This window comes from Ammodytes marinus, assembly GCF_949987685.1.
Source record: "Ammodytes marinus genome assembly, chromosome: 13".
NCBI lineage: Eukaryota > Metazoa > Chordata > Actinopteri > Uranoscopiformes > Ammodytidae > Ammodytes > Ammodytes marinus.
In genome coordinates this window covers 12,929,253-12,949,418 of record NC_137217.1, presented here as the reverse complement: position 1 = coordinate 12,949,418, position 20,166 = coordinate 12,929,253, and the positions used below count along the sequence as shown (strand labels likewise).

At 42.3% G+C, this 20,166-nt stretch overlaps 1 protein-coding gene across 1 annotated transcript in view; it reads left to right on the top strand.

Moving 5' to 3' along the window:
* Nucleotides 1-19,672, top strand: part of adamts16 (ADAM metallopeptidase with thrombospondin type 1 motif, 16) — a gene marked incomplete at its 5' end in the record, with an annotated part of 128,566 nt that extends 108,894 nt beyond the window's left edge. Inside the window, 13 exons of the mRNA XM_080039537.1 lie at nt 281-429; nt 2,924-3,096; nt 3,230-3,360; nt 3,575-3,698; nt 3,902-4,146; nt 4,326-4,461; nt 6,012-6,138; nt 17,138-17,342; nt 18,217-18,411; nt 18,549-18,605; nt 18,898-19,113; nt 19,220-19,367; nt 19,540-19,672. Coding sequence (XP_079895663.1) covers nt 281-429; nt 2,924-3,096; nt 3,230-3,360; nt 3,575-3,698; nt 3,902-4,146; nt 4,326-4,461; nt 6,012-6,138; nt 17,138-17,342; nt 18,217-18,411; nt 18,549-18,605; nt 18,898-19,113; nt 19,220-19,367; nt 19,540-19,655 — 2,022 coding nt within the window. The 3' untranslated portion in view covers nt 19,656-19,672. The remainder of the gene's footprint in view (nt 1-280; nt 430-2,923; nt 3,097-3,229; nt 3,361-3,574; nt 3,699-3,901; nt 4,147-4,325; nt 4,462-6,011; nt 6,139-17,137; nt 17,343-18,216; nt 18,412-18,548; nt 18,606-18,897; nt 19,114-19,219; nt 19,368-19,539) is intronic.
* Between the last annotated feature and the right edge of the window lie 494 nt (nt 19,673-20,166).

Genomic DNA, 20,166 nt, shown 5'->3' with positions numbered 1-20,166 from the left:
CAGGTACTGGAGCATGACCCTTTTGACAGCAGTTAAAACCTTCAAGCTATATCTTAAAGAGCTCTTCTATGCTCTGACAGGGAGTCATCATAAAGAAGATAAAGGGCAGGGTCCACTGGGAAGTCTGACTGTCTTTGACACAGTCATGACACTTTGCTGTTTGCCTCTGTGAGCCTCCCTTTCTTCTGCCTTGCCTTTTGCCTACTCACACTCACTCTCTCTCTCTCTCTCTCTTTCTCTCTCTCTCTCTCTCTCTCTCTCTCTCTCTCTCTCTCTCCAGTGGTGTCGCAGGGGCCAATGTGTGAAACAGGGTGACGAGGGTCCGAGGCCCCAGCATGGCCAGTGGTCAGAGTGGTCGTCCTGGTCTGTCTGCTCGCGAAGCTGTGAGAGTGGTGTCACCCATCGAGAGAGGCAGTGCACCAACCCCAGGTAGAGACAATAACAGACCCGAACAAACAATCGCTTAGCACCAAATAAAATCACCACTGGTTTGAATTAACATCTTAGTTTTTTTGTTGGTAATTGGTGAACTTAAGAGTTGCGGATAAGGAAGCGTGTTGTGCTTGGGGAAAGAGCCAGGGTGACTTATAATTCTCCCAGTGTTCAGTATTTATGGAAAGCTAAGTTAACCACCTCCTGGCTCTTTAGCTTCATTATTAATGCACAGACGTGAGATTGATATCAATCTTCTGATCTAACTATCGGCAAGAAAGGATTATTTCCCAAAATGCCTAACTTTTCCTCAAATAAAACTGTCAACACTGACCGCATTCGAGTATTATTCTCAAACACATGTTCGCATTTTCTATACTGCGGTGACTTTTTGCAGATGTGCACTTACACCAAATGGATAACAAGTAAACCATTACAAGCTGTTCATAATATGCAATTGAAGAGATAAAAACAAGGGTCTAAAAACTTGTTCCAATGTTTTTGTTACCTACCTGAGCAACAGTATTGGAATCACGTTGAAAAAATTAAAAACTGTAGCCATTCCTTACCGTAATTTGCAGGATAAACCGAAGAATTGTCGAGGTTTTATGTTTTGTTATGGAGGCAGTCCACGGTGTTTGCGATTGTTCGACTGGAGGCCAAGAGTATATTATGACACGTGAAGGTAACTGACATGGTCCCGTCGCGTCATCACTTATCTGCTCACTTAGTCGCCAACTCATCAGTCACTCAGGATTATTTGTTCGGCCAGTCAGTGAGGAGGCCCGCTAATGCCAAGATCCTGACGAGTGGCGGGCTAAATGAGACGGAGTGATGAGGAGAAATGGTGAGAGAAGGGGGGGTGGAAGTATGGAGGAAAGACAAAGACGGGCAAGAGGAAAGAGGGAGAGAAAGGAGGGGTAGGAGAGATGACAGAGAAGGGATTTATAAAGGGGGAAAGATGAAATGCAGAGATATAAAGGAAGAGATAAGTGACAATGTGATTAGAAGGCTTACAAAAGGTTTAATTGTTCCGTTGAGGTGATCTTAAGGAACATAGCCCTGGGATATGCACGTGTGGTTGGAGCAGCCTTCACAGACACAGAACCACATACACAGTCTAGTATACTCAGCAGAGTAGATATGTAGTGGATTTGTAATTTGTAATACTCGGATCAAATGCAACACAATTTGTTTGTTTTCTTCTTCCTCGCAAATGTAAGTTAATGCATTACAATCTGGTGTTACCTGTAACTATTACATCTCATCACTCACACACACACACACACACACACACACACACACACATACACACACATCCTTCTAGTCCTAGACCATGGATGCATTGGACTAAAACCAGGACTATTTGAAATTCACGTCCAGATTATACATAGGTCTACATGAAGCATTTAGGTTTGCCTAAAGAAGAAATGTATAAAAAATGAAGAATCTTATTAGAACTGGGAAGATGTCCAATTCGATGGCTTATGACATAACATTACCACAACTAACCATTGCAACGTGCGGTTTTTGTGAAACTGTGGATGTATGAGCTAACAACAGCCTCATATCTTATAATATAGACAGGAGAAAAAGGACAAAGGTTTACTTAAAGTAACATTAACTCAAATAATTCTATTTAAATACTGTATACTATTAAAAGTAGGGCTGTCAAGCGATTAAAAAAAATAATCTAATTAATTACAGGCTCTGTGATTAATTAATCTAAATTAATCGCATACTTTTATGACACTTTTATACCTGTTTATAAACAGCTGTATAGCCTACTACAGTTTGTTTCTCTCTCTCTCTCTCTCTCTCTCTCGCTCTCTCTCTCTCTCTACTCCGTCTCTCGTAACTTCTGTGTCCACAACAGACAGCGCTGCACTGCCACAGATGCTTATGCCGATTCATTCACCATCGTCGTACTCATAGGCAAAAATATTGAGAGACACACACACGCACACACACACACACACACACACAGACACACACACAGACACAGACACACACACACACACACGTTTACGCGGACGACGAGACAGCTAGCAAACAAAATTGAGACACGGGGAGAAAGATTGAGAGATACTGTTTTGAACCTAGCCTACATTGTTGCACCCACTAAATCAATAATGCACAGACACTGGCTGCGGAGAATAAAGTAAGATGTCTTCCTACCTTCATGCTTATTAAACCGTCTATAGAGCCCTCGGCCCCCTGCTTCTCTCTTTACTTTTCTCCCTTTCACCCGCGCGGGCTGTGTCTGCTTCAGGTGCAGCTCGGTGCAGCTACGCACCACTTTTGCACTGGGTCAAAGGGCATTATAGAAGTGCGATTAATCTGCGTTAATTTTTTTAATCGCGTTAATTTTTCTGTGATTAATTAATCGAAATTAACGCGTTAATTTGACAGCCCTAATTAAAAGATAAAAAGATTATGCCAAAACTACAGGGCTTTTGTGTGGTTGACACTTTTCAAACCTTCTCCGCAGGCCTGCATACGGAGGGAAGTTCTGTGAGGGCTCCTCCAGGTCGTACAAACTTTGCAACACTGAGGATTGTCCCTCAAACGCCATCGACTACAGAGCACAGCAGTGTGCCGAGTTCAACAGCAAACAGTTCCGAGGATGGTACTACACCTGGAGGCCCTACACAAGAGTGGATGGTGAGGCAGTTGTCGTTTTTTTTTAAGTCAGGAAAAATCTGAGAATATAAAAGAGAACTTTAAGGGGGAGGATATTACCAGATAGACATGTCATGGTAGTAAACATTGTTCTCCGCGGTTATTTTCGTCCCAGATCAAGATGTATGTAAGCTGTACTGCTTCGCTGAAGGCTATGACTTCTTCTTTGCCCTGGCCAGCAAAGTTAAGGATGGGACACTCTGCTCCCAGGACAGTTCCAACGTCTGCATTGACGGACTGTGTGAGGTAATCATTTAAACTGTCAAGCAGCAAGAAATCAACATGCTTTGGTTGAAGAAGGATTTCAAAGCATTAAGAGTTAGTGCTTGAGTTTTTTTTTTTAAAGATGATCCGATATAATCTGTGCATGAAGGATGGTGGTTTTCAATTATTGTAATTTATTTCATAGTGTTAGGGGATGTCACATTTTACGTATATCTAACCTATTTTTCTCCCACAGAGAGTTGGCTGTGATCGCATTTTGGGCTCCACAGCCGTTCCTGATGCGTGTGGGGTTTGTAAGGGAGACAACTCCACATGCAAGATCTACAAAGGACAGTACACCAAGCAGCACTATACAAATCGTAAGTCATGGTAGTTCACTTGTTCACTTTATTGGTTGCGGTGGTTTCATTTGAGGCATTGAAACTGCATTTTCCCTTCTTTTCCTATCCTCTCATAGTTCACTTAGAAACTATGTGTGGCCAATCATTAATATGTTTTGTTTCTGATTCAGTTAGGATGGTACTGGAGCCTGTGAAGCTTAACATTTCCTACTCTGTTTCAGAGTACTATGGGGTGGTGACCATCCCAGCCGGGGCTCGGAGCATCCGTGTGATGGAACTGAATACGTCCAGCTCCTACCTGGCTGTCAGGGACTCCCAGAGACGCTACCACCTGAATGGACACTGGACGGTGGACTGGCCTGGCAGACACCCAATCGCTGGAGCAATTTTTGAATACAAGAGACCTTATAACAGACCAGAGAGCCTCATATCAACGGGCCCCACCAATGATACACTGGTCATAGAGGTGAGGAATCAGCAGACACAGAAGATATTGCTTTGAATTATGTCATTTTACACCGCAACAAATGTTGGATTTACTTTCTTAACTTATCTCAAATACTTACAGCTTTATATTAGTTCATATTTTTTTTGCCCTTCATTTAATTTTTTTTTTCATCTTTCTAACTTGTCTTTCCCCTGTAGATATTGCTGCAGGGCTGGAACCCAGGGGTACGCTGGGAATACACGCTGAAGAAAGCAGATGAGAAACGAAATAACATCAAACACAATTATACATGGGCCATCATACGCTCCCAATGCTCGGCAACTTGTGCCGGAGGTAAGTGTAAACATGCTTTTCAGTCACGTTACCATATTACGCTTGGGCTTTGAATAAAATCAAAATGTGGGGCGCCCTTAGCTCAGTTGGTAGGGCGTCCCCCCCCCCGGGCCGGGCCCAGCAGCAGACCCGGGTTCGATTCCCGCCCGCTGCATGTCACTCCCCTCTCTGCCCCATTTCACCTCTGTCTCTCTGCACTGTCAATAAAAGCATAAAAATGGCAAAAAAATACCTTAAAAAAAATATATATGTTTTTTTAAACTGTGATGATAGAATTGTCCCAAGTGCAGTATAGTCCTGTTTTTATTTTTAAATCTTTTGTGCAACTAGCTGTTGGTAAAAAGAAGTGCAATTATTTTTGTGTTTAAATATCAAGATATGATTCTAAAAAGATTTCATAGTTTGTGTAGTGGACGAAAAAGGACTGATTTTTTTCAAATATTCAATCTGGGTCAGCATTTAAAGCTCAGTCTGACCTCCCTGATCTATAATAAGGCTTTAAGCTGCAGGTTAAAGAGAGAGGGGCGCGTTCCCATAATTACTGAGGGGTCATTGGCAGCTCTTGTTTAGGACCGGTTGGACCTCTTCTTGTTTCACTGGAAACCTGCCATTACATGTACACACGCAAATACGGCAAGCAAGCGCACACACGCATGGCTTCGACCAGTGGCCCAGTACTACAGTAAACACACACACACACACACACACACACATGCAAAGACTGTTGTAGGTTAGAGGTCAGTGGACAAGAGTGTGTGTGTGTGTGTGTGTGTGTGTGTGTGTGTGTGTGTGTGTGTGTGTGTGTGTGTGTGTGTGTGTGTGTGTGTGTGTGTGTGTGTGTGTGTGTGTGTGTGTGTGTGTGTGCGCACACTTGCTTGCTTTCATGAGTGTGAACAAAGCCCCTAGTGTAGAGTTCCTATTGATTGACACTGCAGGTTAAAGTTCCCCACCCCGGTCTGTTGTGGTCTACCCTAACCACCTCCACCTCTTTGTGTCCTGATTGTAGGCCATGATGGGTTGGGGTCATTTGCTTTATTAAAGAGTGTGACTGACTAACTGGCCTGCATGAGTTGAGATGTGCAGATTGACCATGCCTAAGGCCAAATACCAACCAGGAGATCTGTTCAGCTGGGATTCAGGTTTCACATGATTCAAACAGCAGTCTCACAGTCTCACATTATCTGTCTCAAATATTCACATATTACGGGTGGGCTGTATTATTTAGGCCTACAAATGTCTGAATGTATCCTGACAAGCAGCTCGACACACCATGACTGAAACAACAATGTTTTTTTTTTATCTTATTTTCTCAAGCTGCTTTTTCCAAGCTCAATAACATGGGTGCTTTTCTACATATTTGCCAATAATATATAGTCCCCGTCTCCATAACTATTTAATCCAGCAAAGTAATGTCTGGCATGTAAGCATGCAGTTTTGTTTTACTGTTTTTGTAACCAAGAGGTAGACGGAAAGGAATGTAACTCAAAATGAAAATGATCCTTGCTCGGAGATGTGCCTAAGCTTGACATATTGGTGTATTCCCCGTACAGGCCAGATGAACACCAAGTCGGCATGCTACAAAGACCTGAGAGCGCAGGTGAACACATCCTACTGCAATCCCAGATCACGACCAGCTACCGGAGTGATGCCCTGCAACACCCAACCATGTCCTGCCAGGTCAGACCCTCTGCTTTTTCAATCTCATGTTTGCTAGTCATAGTAGTGATGGTGGTATGGGATGCGAATGCATTTACTGTAGTTTGATCATGGATGTAATGAGTTCTCCAGTGCGACTGGTTCGGTTTTGAGCCAAGCAAGCGGCATGCTTTGAATTAAATAACACATCTCAACAACTACTGGATGGATTCCCACAAAATCTGTTACAGACATTTATGTTCCCCTAAGAGTGATTTGTTAACACTTTGGCCAATCCCAGACTTTCAATCCAGTTTCATCAGAAGGTCAAAATTAAACATTAAATCATTTGTCCATTGCTTTTGTTCATAAAAAAAATTGTCGGCAAAACAGGTTTACTTTGCCTGAAGTGCTTTTTAGCAAATCTTTTAACTAAACTTAAATATGGTAACCATTGTAACTTCTTAACATCAGTATGTTAACATTCTTACATTAGTAGCCGCACAGAGCCGTCAGCATGGCTGCAGACCCTTGTTATTAAGATTGGAGTGTCAGTTATTTAAATATCACAACTCATTCAGTTCAAAATTAAGTAACGTCACTCATAATCTTTGGCTTTAAACATTCGTGAATGACCTCATCAATATATCTGCGCTCTCAGTCTGGAAATCATTAAAACATTTGGTATTTGAACGGTGCAGACGTTTCTTCATATTTTCCAAATACATACTTTCAGATGAAAAATGAGTGAGTATTTGGCCCTCGTAGACTTCTAGACTTGAGGGTATTTCAATTATTCAATTGTTAAATTGACGTACCCAGGAAGCGCTATTGATTGTACTCTCGGCTATGTGACAGCCTAAAACATTGTTGGCTGTAACAGCTCGACATTCTGTACATGCATGTTCATGTCTGGATCTTGAAGAGACAGCTTTGGGAGCCACCAGCTGAATGAATTGATACAGTTATTCAAGCTCAACATGCTACTGAAGAATTGATCTTGTGTCTGGCATTGTAAGGATTTTCTCTTCTTTGTCTTAGCACCCTTTTCTCTCTGTCTCTTATTTCTATCTCTGCTCCTACTTCACTATTTGGACATTGCTCTCTTGTCTTCCTACCTTCTGTCCTTTTCTCCTTCCTCCTCCCTCACGCCTCCTGACCGCCATGTGTTATTGGTCTACAACACCTACACATCTGTTCTGCGATTCCTTCACATGCAGTGTCAAAATGAGGTGTTTATTGGTTTCGTCAACTCCTCCGAACTTCCCACTCCATCTCCTCATAATAAAGCCAAATGAAGGGTGTCATGCAGCGTTGACTGTACTCTCCACCCTTTTCCCAGCCCAGTAACACACCTGTTCTGTGATGATGACATTTTCCTCTCATCTCATGAAAAAAATTACGCACATTTTGGCCAAAATGTACGTGCGAAACACTGGGAGGAAGGGGAGGTTCCACTGGATATTCTGTTTGTGTCTTCAACCAGTTCAGTATGATACCTCACCAACTGTCAGGAACGGTTAGCCTCTGTGTTTGTTCAACACGGCAGGCCAAGGACTTGTAAAGCTTTTGACATGTGGGACCCAAGCTCATTACAAAAGGATAGTTCTGGCCATATCAAGGCCCACAGGGGACATCCCTTTTGAATGTGTAGTTTGGGAAACACTGCTGTATACAAATTGCACTTCCAGCTTCCAGCTTCATTTATTTATTCATCATTTATTTATTTCCCACAGTGGAGCACTAAAAACAAGCTCAAGATGAATGTGTGGTTGGGTAGTAAAAGTTATAATATGTTGAGGTTCACCTACGTTTTGATGTAGTCGGCAGGGCTTTTTTGATGTTGTATAATGCCACTGTTGTCACGTGGCTGGCACCAGCACATTTGTATGATGTACAGTGATACCATGAGAGTGGTACGGTTCGGTGGTTTCAGGGTGTGGTTCTGTCAGATATTGGCTATGCGTAGTTTGTTCGGTCACTGTCTGTACCGCTGACACACAGGACCAAGCTAGTGGATCCAACATCAGTCAACGTGGTCCAATGCTGCGAACATCATCATAGGGAGTGGTGCGACCGTTGACATACAAGACATGTATGAACCCACGCACATAGAGACACACACACAGGGGAAATGTCCCTCCCTTGTCTGTGCAGCTCTGGAAAGTGTCATGAAGGGTAAAATCCTGGCCAGAAAACCAATCAGTGGAAGATGCTCTTGGGATAACACTGCTGCTTTTAACAACGGGGAACATGAGATTTTGTAGATGTAGATTGTTTTGAAGACATAGTGCACTGAATATACACAACAGTAATACAGTGTTGAACAATATGTATTTATAGTTAAGCCTATATGTTTTTTAAGGTTCACATTGTAGAGCGGAAGCAATGGGTCTAGTAACCACAGAACCTCTAAATACCAATCTAATCTGTGCAGTGACCAACTGAGAAGCAGTCTGTCATTCCCACAGCAGCTGTGTCTGAGGTATTACTTCCTCGGAGTGCATTCTTCTGCATGTGGAGTTGGAATAATCATTCCTAAGATATCACGCAAACCCGATCTCTTGGGCCTACGCAACTCATACAAGAAAAGGTTACCAGCACAGGAAACAGAAAAGATGCCAAATGAGTTTCTTCTCCCATGGCTACCAGTGCAAACTAGCAGTACATAGGGAAACAAGTCAACATCCTCACCAGTTGATGATCCATGATGTAGAAGACAAGGAAAGAAACTAGAAAAGAAAAAGCCATACGGATGTTGATTAATCCATGTGTGTGAAAATAACGGTATCAGAGATGATGAATTTGGCTGGGGTTACTGGCCTGATGTAGTATCTACCACCTTCCATACAGTGGTGGAAATAAACAGGTGGTGTGCTATTGTTAGTTTTTTTTTACTGAACATGTAACCCTACAAAATGAATTTAGTATGAAATTCTCCATGACTTTTGACATAACAATGCATCAAAGCTAAATGTTTTTGGCTTTGAAAAGGCTAGAAAGAGACAGCCCCTCCAGACAATTTAAATACATAAGTGTCTTTCTTATTACCACCCCAACACATAAAATGTGTGGACTGGAGAAATTCAAAAGCTTTACAGGCCTGCCGTGCTTAGTTACTGTTGCTAAGCTATAATAGGACAATCATTGTTTTAGTGGAGGGGTGTGGGAAATGTGGTTGTCAATTATCGTATACTTTGTTTCAAGTTATCAATATAACCTCTGGTAATTCATTATATAGTAAGTGTGTATGTCCTGGTTCACTCTGAAATTTTTAGCAAAGCACACAAACCAGTACAACCATACAATATTTTTCCAACCGCAAACTAAATGGAGAAAATCCATAACTGCGCTATTAAGTGCAAAGGTGACAAATACCACTCAAAAGCTTTTTTGCTGTATAGATGCAGAGTAGTTGTAGAGCGGGGAGCCTCAACCAGGATTACTACTGCACAGCTCAAGCACAGTCACAGTCGAATAATAACAATACATCGTATTTTATATAGCGTTTTAATTGAAACTCAAAGTAATGCCTGTCTCCCAAGAAGTAACAACAGCATTTATCCGGGGGCAGCTGCTGTTGAGGCGTCAATTCCTCCGTGCCACTCTTCTGAGCGTTCCCCGCTCTTGGCAATGGTTTGAAATATCAGCCAAATTCTTGCAAATGAAGTGGACACTGCTGACAAGTTGTGCCTTGATTTACAAGCAGACAGGGGTTTAGTTGATACGCTGATCTCATCTTTGTTGGTGTCCAGAGAAATTCTGTTGTATTGTGTCCAAATGTGACTTTGTCTCCGGCGGGTAAAACTGTTTTGTTGTGCAGTGGCCAACCCAAGCCTTTTAAAATATGTTGAGAACTCTCATCTTGTTCTCAGTGTTATAAGGCAATGCCTGAGTAAGGCACAATACAGCATTGTTGGATCTGGACATCAGCACCTCTAATGTTATGAGTCACTTTCTATTGTAGTGTTTGATAAATGGCTGGAAATGCAACATAATGTGACAGTTATTTTTGATGTTCAAGGATCTGTGGAACAGGGTTTTTTTTTGTATTTGAGTCACAGTTTTTGTCAAATGCATATAAGGTATCCATAAAATAACATATACAGGAAACATGCAGTAATGGTTTATGATGCTGTTGTTGCCGCCATCATGTTGCCAAGGGCAGACTAACTGCTGTCTCGTTCTCTCACACACACACACACACACACACACACAAACACACACACACGCACACACACACACACACACACACACACACACACACACACACACACATACAGGAAGACGACAGGGCAGGGCAGGGATAGTGGTGGTGTCTGATTACCAACCAAGTTCACTCCCACCCAACTGTCTCACCCTCTCATCAATTGTAGACTACCAAGGAACAATGTTAAGTGTCCCCTCTTCACCCCACCCAATGGACACTGCAACCTAAACATCTCTTCCCCTCTCTCTTTTCTTCTGGATTCTTGTCTTTGAAATCTGGCATCATGAAGTCATCTCTTTTTTAATCCGTGTCCCAACACCTGCTCTATAAAAGTCGCGGTTTAAAAAATATTTTCTCACAGTATTTTATAGGACACCAATATTATGTAATGAGCACTGAAATCATGGAATCCCAGTTACGTTACCATTTTGCTGATGTTTTGTAGTAACCAACATCTGCTCAAAAAGGGGGACTTTCCTCTGCATAGCAGTGTCAGTGGCTGAATATTTCCTTCTCGCTCAGTTTTGTGTTGTCTTGGAACAGGTATCGTAGGAAAATCCTGCATGATGACCACAGAGTTGTCTCATATTCACAGACATAAAGAACCAATGGTGTTGACAGAAAATAAATATATAAAGTCGTCATGAAAGTAAGCTGTGTCCTCCAGAGCTTTGTTAGGTCAAACGTTTTAAGTAATAATGACATGCTTGTGGTTCCTTGTGTCATCGTGTGCTGTTTATTCTGATGGCATTACTGCTTTTCGTGCTATTTCAAAGAAAAATGGTGCTGTGATCACAGCACACCACTGTCAGCCAGATCATTCTCAACCAGGCTAGAAATGCCTGCACTCATAGAGTTGTGAGGCACTTTGGATAAAGTGACCACCAAATGTAATGTTATGGCTTTCACTGTACTCCACCTACAGTCCATGACTATAGGGTTGTATTGGGGTAATTACTGTTACTAAGGATGTGTTTACTAAACACATCACAACATGTTTTAGTTACTTTATAATGTGGAATATTAAAGCTCAGCGAAGCAAACACATGTTAACTAATTGGAAGCTTCACTTCCCACTTGTCCACTGACAAGATGACACAGCCTGTGTCCAGTAAAATGTTCCTTTATGTAAATATTTCAGCTCTATGGTTGAACAGTCGTAATTCACAAATGCAGTCAGTCAAAGTACAACGTCTAACTTCCTTGTTGTTTTCGAAGCTTTTAGCCCCATCTTGTGGCCTCATACAGCAGATGGAGTTGCTCAGTTACCAACCCATGGTTTAGAATGTATCACCCAACTAACGTGTTGAATTTCAGTAGCTTTAAAACAATGCATCAATATGCATTTTGACCTGTCAAACACATTGTGTTGCTCGCAAACAGAGTCATGGTCAATACTTTTGTTCCACCTGCTGCTTTCCCTGGTCAATTTGTTCGCTTACTGTACACAACTGAAACACGCGTGAAAAGAAAAATGTATGTCATTGACATTGGTATTTCAATGAAATTTCAAGATGGCTATAACATTGATGTGGGTTGATGAATATGAAATCATTGTATTTGTCAAGGTGAGTGTGACATTGTTTTTGTCCTCCAGAGGGGTCATGAGGGATACGATTGGAAACCACTGACTAGTACATTCACTTAGTGTATACAACTTTGTGACCTCCTGTGGGAATAAATGACGACACTGCTAAAAATAAAGAAGCTAATATTTCACCGTGAAATATGGCATGTTCATATTTATTAACTCATTGAATGTCAGTTGTACTTTGAAACAAGACTAAGTGAATGGTCTGACAGTTATACCCTTAAATAAATCAGATAACACAAAAGAACATATTACTACACACATGTGTGTATGTAAAGTAAATTCATGTTATGTATTGTGTTGCTATGCCACGCTCACAGTGGGAAATGTAATGATGTTCCTATTGGTAGGCCTAAATGGAATCCCAGTGGATTCAGGAAAAGAGGACTTCAGGAAACTCTTGCTCAGTGTTTGTGGGTTTGTGCTGAGAATTATGTGTGTGTGTGTGTGTGTGTGTGTGTGTGTGTGTGTGTGTGTGTGTGTGTGTGTGTGTGTGTGTGTGTGTGTGTGTGTGTGTGTGTGTGTGTGTGTGTGTGTGTGTGTGTGTGTGATCCAGCATCAAGAGACAGTGACTGTTTCATTTCCACTTTTCAGTCAGTACTTAACTGCTTACTCATCCATAAGGATACTGTAGGTACAACAGATGCTTCATTTCCCCCTGCAACTTCTAAACACACACACCCATTGTTTCTGTTTCCCTCTGTCTCTCTGTCTCTGAATTAGTGAAGCCTGAGGTCGGATGTGAGACCGGATGTCCCACCTCTTATCTGCTCACAAACACAAACACACACACACACACACACACACACACACACACACACACACACACACACACACACATACACACACAGACACACTACACAGAGCAACGACTCCAGTGTCCATTACCCAGGTGGCTTGAGGCTCAGCCACAAACATAACCCTAATGACCTGGAGACTTTGATGTGACGTCTTTCTTCTCCGTGACCTGTCTAACCCTGCTCTACCACGGATATACAGACAAACATACACACACACACACACGCACACACACACACACACACACACACACACACACACACACACACACACACACACACACACACACACACACAGTGATTCCACAAAGCAGCCAGCCAAGGATAGCTGTCATTCAAACTCTGTTGTGCTCAGGTCGCAGTGCTTCCAATTGCTCAGAAGGGATTTGTGGGGCTGGGGCTTTAATCTCAGTCTGCTGTCGGCGTGTCTCACTGTCTGTATCTTTTTAAAAGCATTTATGAATATGTAAACATTCTCTTTTGCGCGCGCTCCAACACTACTTCTATTCTGCCACGTGGTAATCTTAGATGTCGATGCTTGTCTATTCAATTTGTTCCTTTTCTCTCTTTCTTTACTTTCTCCATTCAGAAACACACACAAACACACACACACACACACACACACACACACACACACACACACACACACACACACAGAAACACACACTCATCCCTATCGGCATTTAGTCACTAATGGATTTGTGTGTTTACACTGTGTGGACGAAGCAGTGATAACGGTGGCTGTAAAGTAATCTCACAACTGTTTACACTCATCTATCTGGCTTATCTCCTTTATCATCTACAGCTGGGGCTGCTTAGGTGTGTTTGTGTATGTTTGTGTGTGTGTGTGTGTGTGTGTGTGTGTGTGTGTGTGTGTGTGTGTGTGTGTGTGTGTGTGTGTGTGTGTGTGTGTGTGTGTGTGTGTGTGTGTGTGTGTGTGTGTGTGTGTGTGTAAGGGAGGGAGGGAGGAACTAGGTATTGGTAAAGCTCTGAAAGAACTTCTTTGCTGTGTACATGTTTTGTATTCATCATATGGGGCATATTTTCAGTGTCTGAGGACTTTGGAACATTTGTATTTGGGATGCAAAATGAATGTTGGCTATTGTAATATCTCATATACTTCCATTATATTACTGAGTGTTATTATATATTACTGCATCATTTGAATATTTACTACTTACCAATACTTTATAGTTGTCGATATCCACATATGATTAAATCCTTTTCTCAGGAAGAGGAATATTTAATGGCAATATAAACTAGTGGTCTCCAATTGATCCATGAAATGGCCAGTTCGGCTGCGAGTTATTATTCCATCCAAGCAGGAGCCCAGATTCAACAAATCAACTGTGTGAAGACAGTTCATTTGATTAAATTAGTTAAATGAGTTGAGTTGCTTAGTTGGAATGAGAACGTGCAGCCACAACGACCCTTTCATGGATCAGTTGGAGACCCCTGTACTAAACAGTAATCATGGTTTCTGAACTCTTGGTGGTGGTAACAGCATTTATTTATTACCCTTTAAATTATTAATACAGACATCAGATGCAACAGAGATTTTCTTTACAGCATAAAATCTGCTCAGCTATGATATTAGGTAATCATTCTTTTTCCCAATGGTTTGCCGTTCATGGCGTTTGCACTCTGATTACAGTTTTTTGCAGTATTGTAGCGCTGTGTAGACATATCTCAGATGTCTTATTGTCGTTCATAACATGCATATGATTTAGGTACAGACAGTGCTGTTGTATTGTGTTTTGGGTTTGGGTTGATCACGTTCATGTGTGTATCTGACAAAATCCTTATTCTGTTGCAGGGTTTAATCAGCCAGTGCCTGTAACATTTTCAGTTGAACTGAGCTGAAACACATTGTTCTAATGCATGTGTGTGTGAGTGTTTTTTTTATATTATTTGACTGAGCATCTGGACAACTTTTTCAAAGTGCTTGATCCAGTTTGTGGGCCCCTCGTCGTGCATAAACTGTGAGCTGAGACGAAACATGTGCTGACCGACCAAAACACGCAGGCTAGACTAGACAAGCTGGCTGTGGTCATCAGGCCATCCCTGCTGGTCAATACTATTCTGAGGCCCTGCAGTCATTTTGTGCTGCTGTGTCTGCACCCCACTAAGTTGGACCGGACAGGCATTACATCATGGAAAAAGATTTCTGATGCCCACTCACATTTAGAGCATGATATCATTTTATCACACAGCGTAGACACCCGCACGGTTGGCACAGCCATAAACACTGGTCAGAGGTTATTTAATGCCCACAGAGGCTCCCTGACACGCTGTTCACAGGACATCTGATCCTCCCGTGCTTCTGTTCAGAGAGTGTGAAGCTTACTCCTCCTCCAATAACACTCACAAATAAAAGTCAAGGCAAAGATCACAAGGTGGGCTGTAACTTGATATGGCATTAATCGGTATATTAGTATACACATGCCAGTGGGGTCGCAGTGATGAATCCGTGGTACAAGCCCTTCAGTATTACCTAAAGCTCTACATGTCACCTTCGTCTACCACATAGGAATCTTTATCTCGCTGCAGGCCAGACGACTATACTTTCATTTAATAACCGAGATGTATCTTAGGGTTGTAAGAGAGTCAAAATAAGATCTCATTAAGAATGCCAAATTATGGTGTCAACACGGCTAAGTTTAGGTCAACGTTCCGACATAATAAATGCACAATATCATCTTACCATACACACACATCATGCACCTTAGAAATCCTGTACAGTTAAGGTATTTAAATATGTATGGAGAAATACAAATTAAGAATATGTATTGAAGTTCCCGTCTCTTGAAGCCAACAAGGCAAGCGTAATGTGTCTACATTCGTCTCGGCTCTCGAGACACGATGTTGCTCTAAAACCTGGTAATTGGTGATGTATTTAGTAAAACCATGAGGGCTTGGCTCCTATGTCTGTGCCAAGGGCCTCAGATACTGTGTGTGTGTGTATATATATATATATATATATATATATATATATATATATATATATATATATATATATATATATATATATATATATATATATATATATTTATATATATATATCAATATACTGTATATCATGACATCATGTTAAATATGTAACATGTGTGTGTTGATCACTGAGTTGAATGTTTGATGTAAACAGCTGAATAGAAGAGTGTCTCTCCACATTCACCCCATCCGCCCTCAAAACGTCCTGTGATGATACGACAGTTTGTATCTTCCTCCTGACAAGCCGCAACATATAAAACCAGATGGAAATTCTCCATCCGTAATTATTTAGATTCGATAGAGCACGTACTGCATAATGCCTTATAGAGCTACACTCTCATCTCATCCTTCTTATTCGACATTCCAAGCAAGTGAAGCACCGAATTATCACAAATAAAGTTTAGACTGTTCGTATATACAACTGTGTGCGCTGACAGCAATGTGTTTGGGTTGTTTGGGGTGGATCTTAGGAGGCTTGCTGGGTACGTCGGGGTGAAGTTGAGGGAGAGAATGACGGAGTGTGTGATGAGGGATTAGCCGCCTGTACCTTCAGTATGGGGTCACTTGGGATAGATGCAGTGAGGCTTTCAGGAATAGAGAAAGCATAGGAGGCTCAAGGATTAGGCGTTTTAGACATGCTTGGAGAAAAAAAATGCACCGAAAATAACATAAACCATACTGTCCAAAACTGTTCATGCATCAGGGTCCGCAGATTGTTTGTCCAAATGTATTCATATGAATTATGGTTGATTTATGTCAACAAAAAACCACATTCTTGTAATTGCCAACATTTGTATTTGTAAGGAGTGTACAGTATGAATGGGGGTAATTATGAGAGAAATATGTGGTGGTTTAGATTTAGTGCTGACAAGGGGGCCTGGGTTTAGGCAAGGAGGGGGTTTAATAATGTTCAGTGAGGTTAAGTTACAGTTTAAAAAGCCTGGTATTTTGGCTGTTGCGACTTGCTCTGAAGCCAATCATCCATGACCAAATATCCAACACCCCGACAAGTTAGGCCTGTACCACACCAACTTGTCTGCGGTCACAAAGAGACAAATAATCCTATTTCCAGTTTTATTAATTTTCTACTCACAATAATAGTATTTTCTGCCAAGGAGTTTCTTTTTGGATTGTGCTTTACTCAACAACAACAACAAATTAAGAAAGACACGTGTGTTTAATTAGTCTTGGTTTTGTTACATACATATAGAGTTCTGTGATTTGACAGTCAATTCTACTTTGAAAAAAAGAAAGAAGCTGCAGGGGCCACTGGAGAAGAGCAGTGGCTGCTTAGACACAACGCAAAGAGTGTACTATATATCACTTGCTCTCATCGTGAAGTTATCCTGTAATTTGTGAATTCCCGCAGGCCGCTCTTGAGTATAAAGTAAGTGATTGAGGAGCTGTGCATTGTTGACTCAGCGTGGCTTGTGTTGTGTTGTGTTGTCCCAGCTGGTCAGTGGGAGCGTGGGGGTTGTGCAGCCGCAGCTGTGGAGGAGGGGAGCAGACGCGGCAGGTCCAGTGCATCCAAAGAACCCGCCAGACCGACATAGAGGACCTGGCTGACTCTCACTGTGCCCAGCCCACACCAGCCAGGAGGCAGGGCTGCAACGCACACAGCTGCCCGCCCCAGTGGACCCCTGGGCCGTGGTCACAGGTAAAAAAAATGCGTCAAAGTGATGTGGTGTGACAATGAGAATTTTCACAGTGATTATACATGGATGTCAAGTCAGTATTGTGGTGGTAGATATCCGCCGTAGTACAACGTTGCACAATCACTAGTCAGAGTTGTACATACTGTGCTGTTAAGTGAACCCTATAGCATTGATGGCTTCACCACATTTTATGACAGTAATCTCAGTGGTTTTAAAAGTACAAATGTGCCCACTGACAACCTCTGGTGTTTTGTTCTCTGTCCAATTTGCTACACATTGTGCCTTGTGACTTGGTCCCACCGTTAAACCTTTTTTAACTGCCGTTTCAACCCAAATATCCTTAACTACCTGCCACAAATGGTGTCCACTTTACTTCCTCTCCGGCACAGCCCATCCCCTCCCCCCCCCCCCTCCCAAACCATCCTCCATTTGTTGGATGCGACAAGACACTTTCAAGATTTGCATGCCATAAGATGTGTGCAGGGGATCAGAATGAATATTGGGGGAATGGTTGGAATCATTAAGGAAGCAAAGCACAATAAGTCACTGTGTGGAGAATGTGAATATATGGTAGCCATGCTGAAATACTTTATGTGAAAAGTTGGCTTGTTAAGATATATTTGGCCTGTGAGATTTTTTTTCTCCATGCATTTAATAGCTACATTATGTCAAATCTGGTGTTCCTTTACACAAATCCTCACTTTTAGGAGAAAGAAAGTAGGTCAGCTGCCTTCATGATGGATGTACAAAATAATTAACAATACTCTGTTATTGCTTTTATTGCATCATAAAAACATATTAATCATTAAAGGAATAGCTTAAAGCATTTAAGGGCACTCAAATATAATCCCATTCGTGTTTCTGCTTATTTGGCAGTGTTCTCGCAAGTGTGGCAACGGCCTGAAGAAGAGGACAGTGTTGTGTACGAGCACCAACCCCGGTGCCCAGACACGCACACTGTCAGACGGCCTGTGCGTGGGCCTGCAGAAGCCCCCCAGTCAAGAATCCTGTTTCATCAAACGCTGCCAGAAACAGCGCAAAGTGCAGTGGTTTGTCTCCACGTGGCAAGAGGTAATTCAAGAGCAGTAATAAGACTATATTGAAGTAAAATATATATACTGCAGCAGTGATGCAGCATGTACAATCATCACTTATCGAGTTCTCCTCCTCCATTTCTACTCTGTCCCTTGCCTTCTTCGATGGTCCAGTGTTCTGTAACCTGTGGTCGTGGCTCTCAGGTGCGCTTCATCAAATGTGCAGAGAAGGTGTGTATTATAACTGCTGTGGTCACTCAAATAAAGCAAAATACCCATTCCTAATTCATTCATTAGTAACTTTAAGCATTAATTGTGACAGTGTATTGCTTTGCATTCCCCTATCTTCAAATGTCCATTTGTTACAACCTGGGTTTTCATTTTATTGTTTTGTTACTGTATTGTTGTACTGATATTAATTCAATTGTTATTATAAATAATGATTTTCCAAAGGGTGTCATGTTATAGAGTGTCTTTTAGCTTGACTGAATACATGTATGTGTTTGGTTTTTCCTAAACACAGGACACCGCAGGAAAATACAGAGAGCTCGCTGCCAAGAAGTGCCACCACGTCCCCAAGCCCACAGTAGAGCTCCAGAGGCCCTGTAACCTGGCTGAGTGCCCTGTCCGCACCACCCCACTAGTCCACCGATGGAGCACACATCAACGCACATATCCACCTCAGCCCCTCCCTCAACCTCCACCTCAAGCCGAGTGGCAGTCGTCCGCTTGGTCTCAGGTACATGAACTCAGAGCAGTCGAGCAGAGACTGTGTTTCGTAACGTGGTCATTGACTTTAGGAGCATCCCTCATCAAGGTGTTGTTGTTTTTTCTGTACCCTACAGTGCACAGTGACATGTGGAGGAGGAGTGCAGGCCAGGGCGGTCCAATGTCTGGTCCATGGGAAGCCGTCTCCAGGCTGTGCCCTCCATCTCAAACCGTCAATGTCCCAGGCCTGCAACACCAACTTCTGCCCACAACCTGAGAAGAAAGGTATACTGAAGCTCTGACATAATGTAGCAACTGCTTTGATGCTTACACACACGCAAACTGAGCCTCTTGCAATCCGTAGTCCATGCAGACTGAAGTTGTTAAACCCTGGCAGAATAGAAACCAGCTTTCATGAGTCATGTTTCTTTCTTTTTTTTTTACCTTTTCTCTGCAGATGTTGCGTGTAGGGATTACTTCAACTGGTGTTACCTGGTACCCCAGCATGGAGTCTGCAACCACAAGTTCTATGGCAAGCAGTGCTGCCAATCCTGTTCAAATTCAAACCTATAATCACAAGTGGTGACTCTGTCTTTGACACGTAGGCAGTAGGATAGACTAAAACTATATTTGACGCCCCGTGCTGGAGAGTTTTTCGCTTCAAGCGTGTGACGAGCACTGAACAACTAATGACATTTCATTGGAAGTGCAAAAGAGTTGCCGTGCCCTTTCCTCTCCCCGCGATGCCGGACATCTGGATACAAGAACACGATGCTGACAGCACCACACAGGAATGTGATCAGGACAGTACAAATAAAGGAGAGGATCAGGAGGAATTATTAGAATGGGAATCTTGATTAAAGTGAAGAGGAGTGACATGTCCAACAGAAACTGAAGACCTGAATAATCCCAGCTTTGTTTATGTACTGTATGTAATTGGACAGATTTGTACCCAGGACACCCGACATCTTCCAGTCAACCGAAGGCCAGCGATGGCAGGCCAACAGAGAGAAAATGCCTGACGAGCTTTCAGGCACTGCCCTGCAACAACATGTGGAAACGCCCTGGTCTGCACTGCAATTCT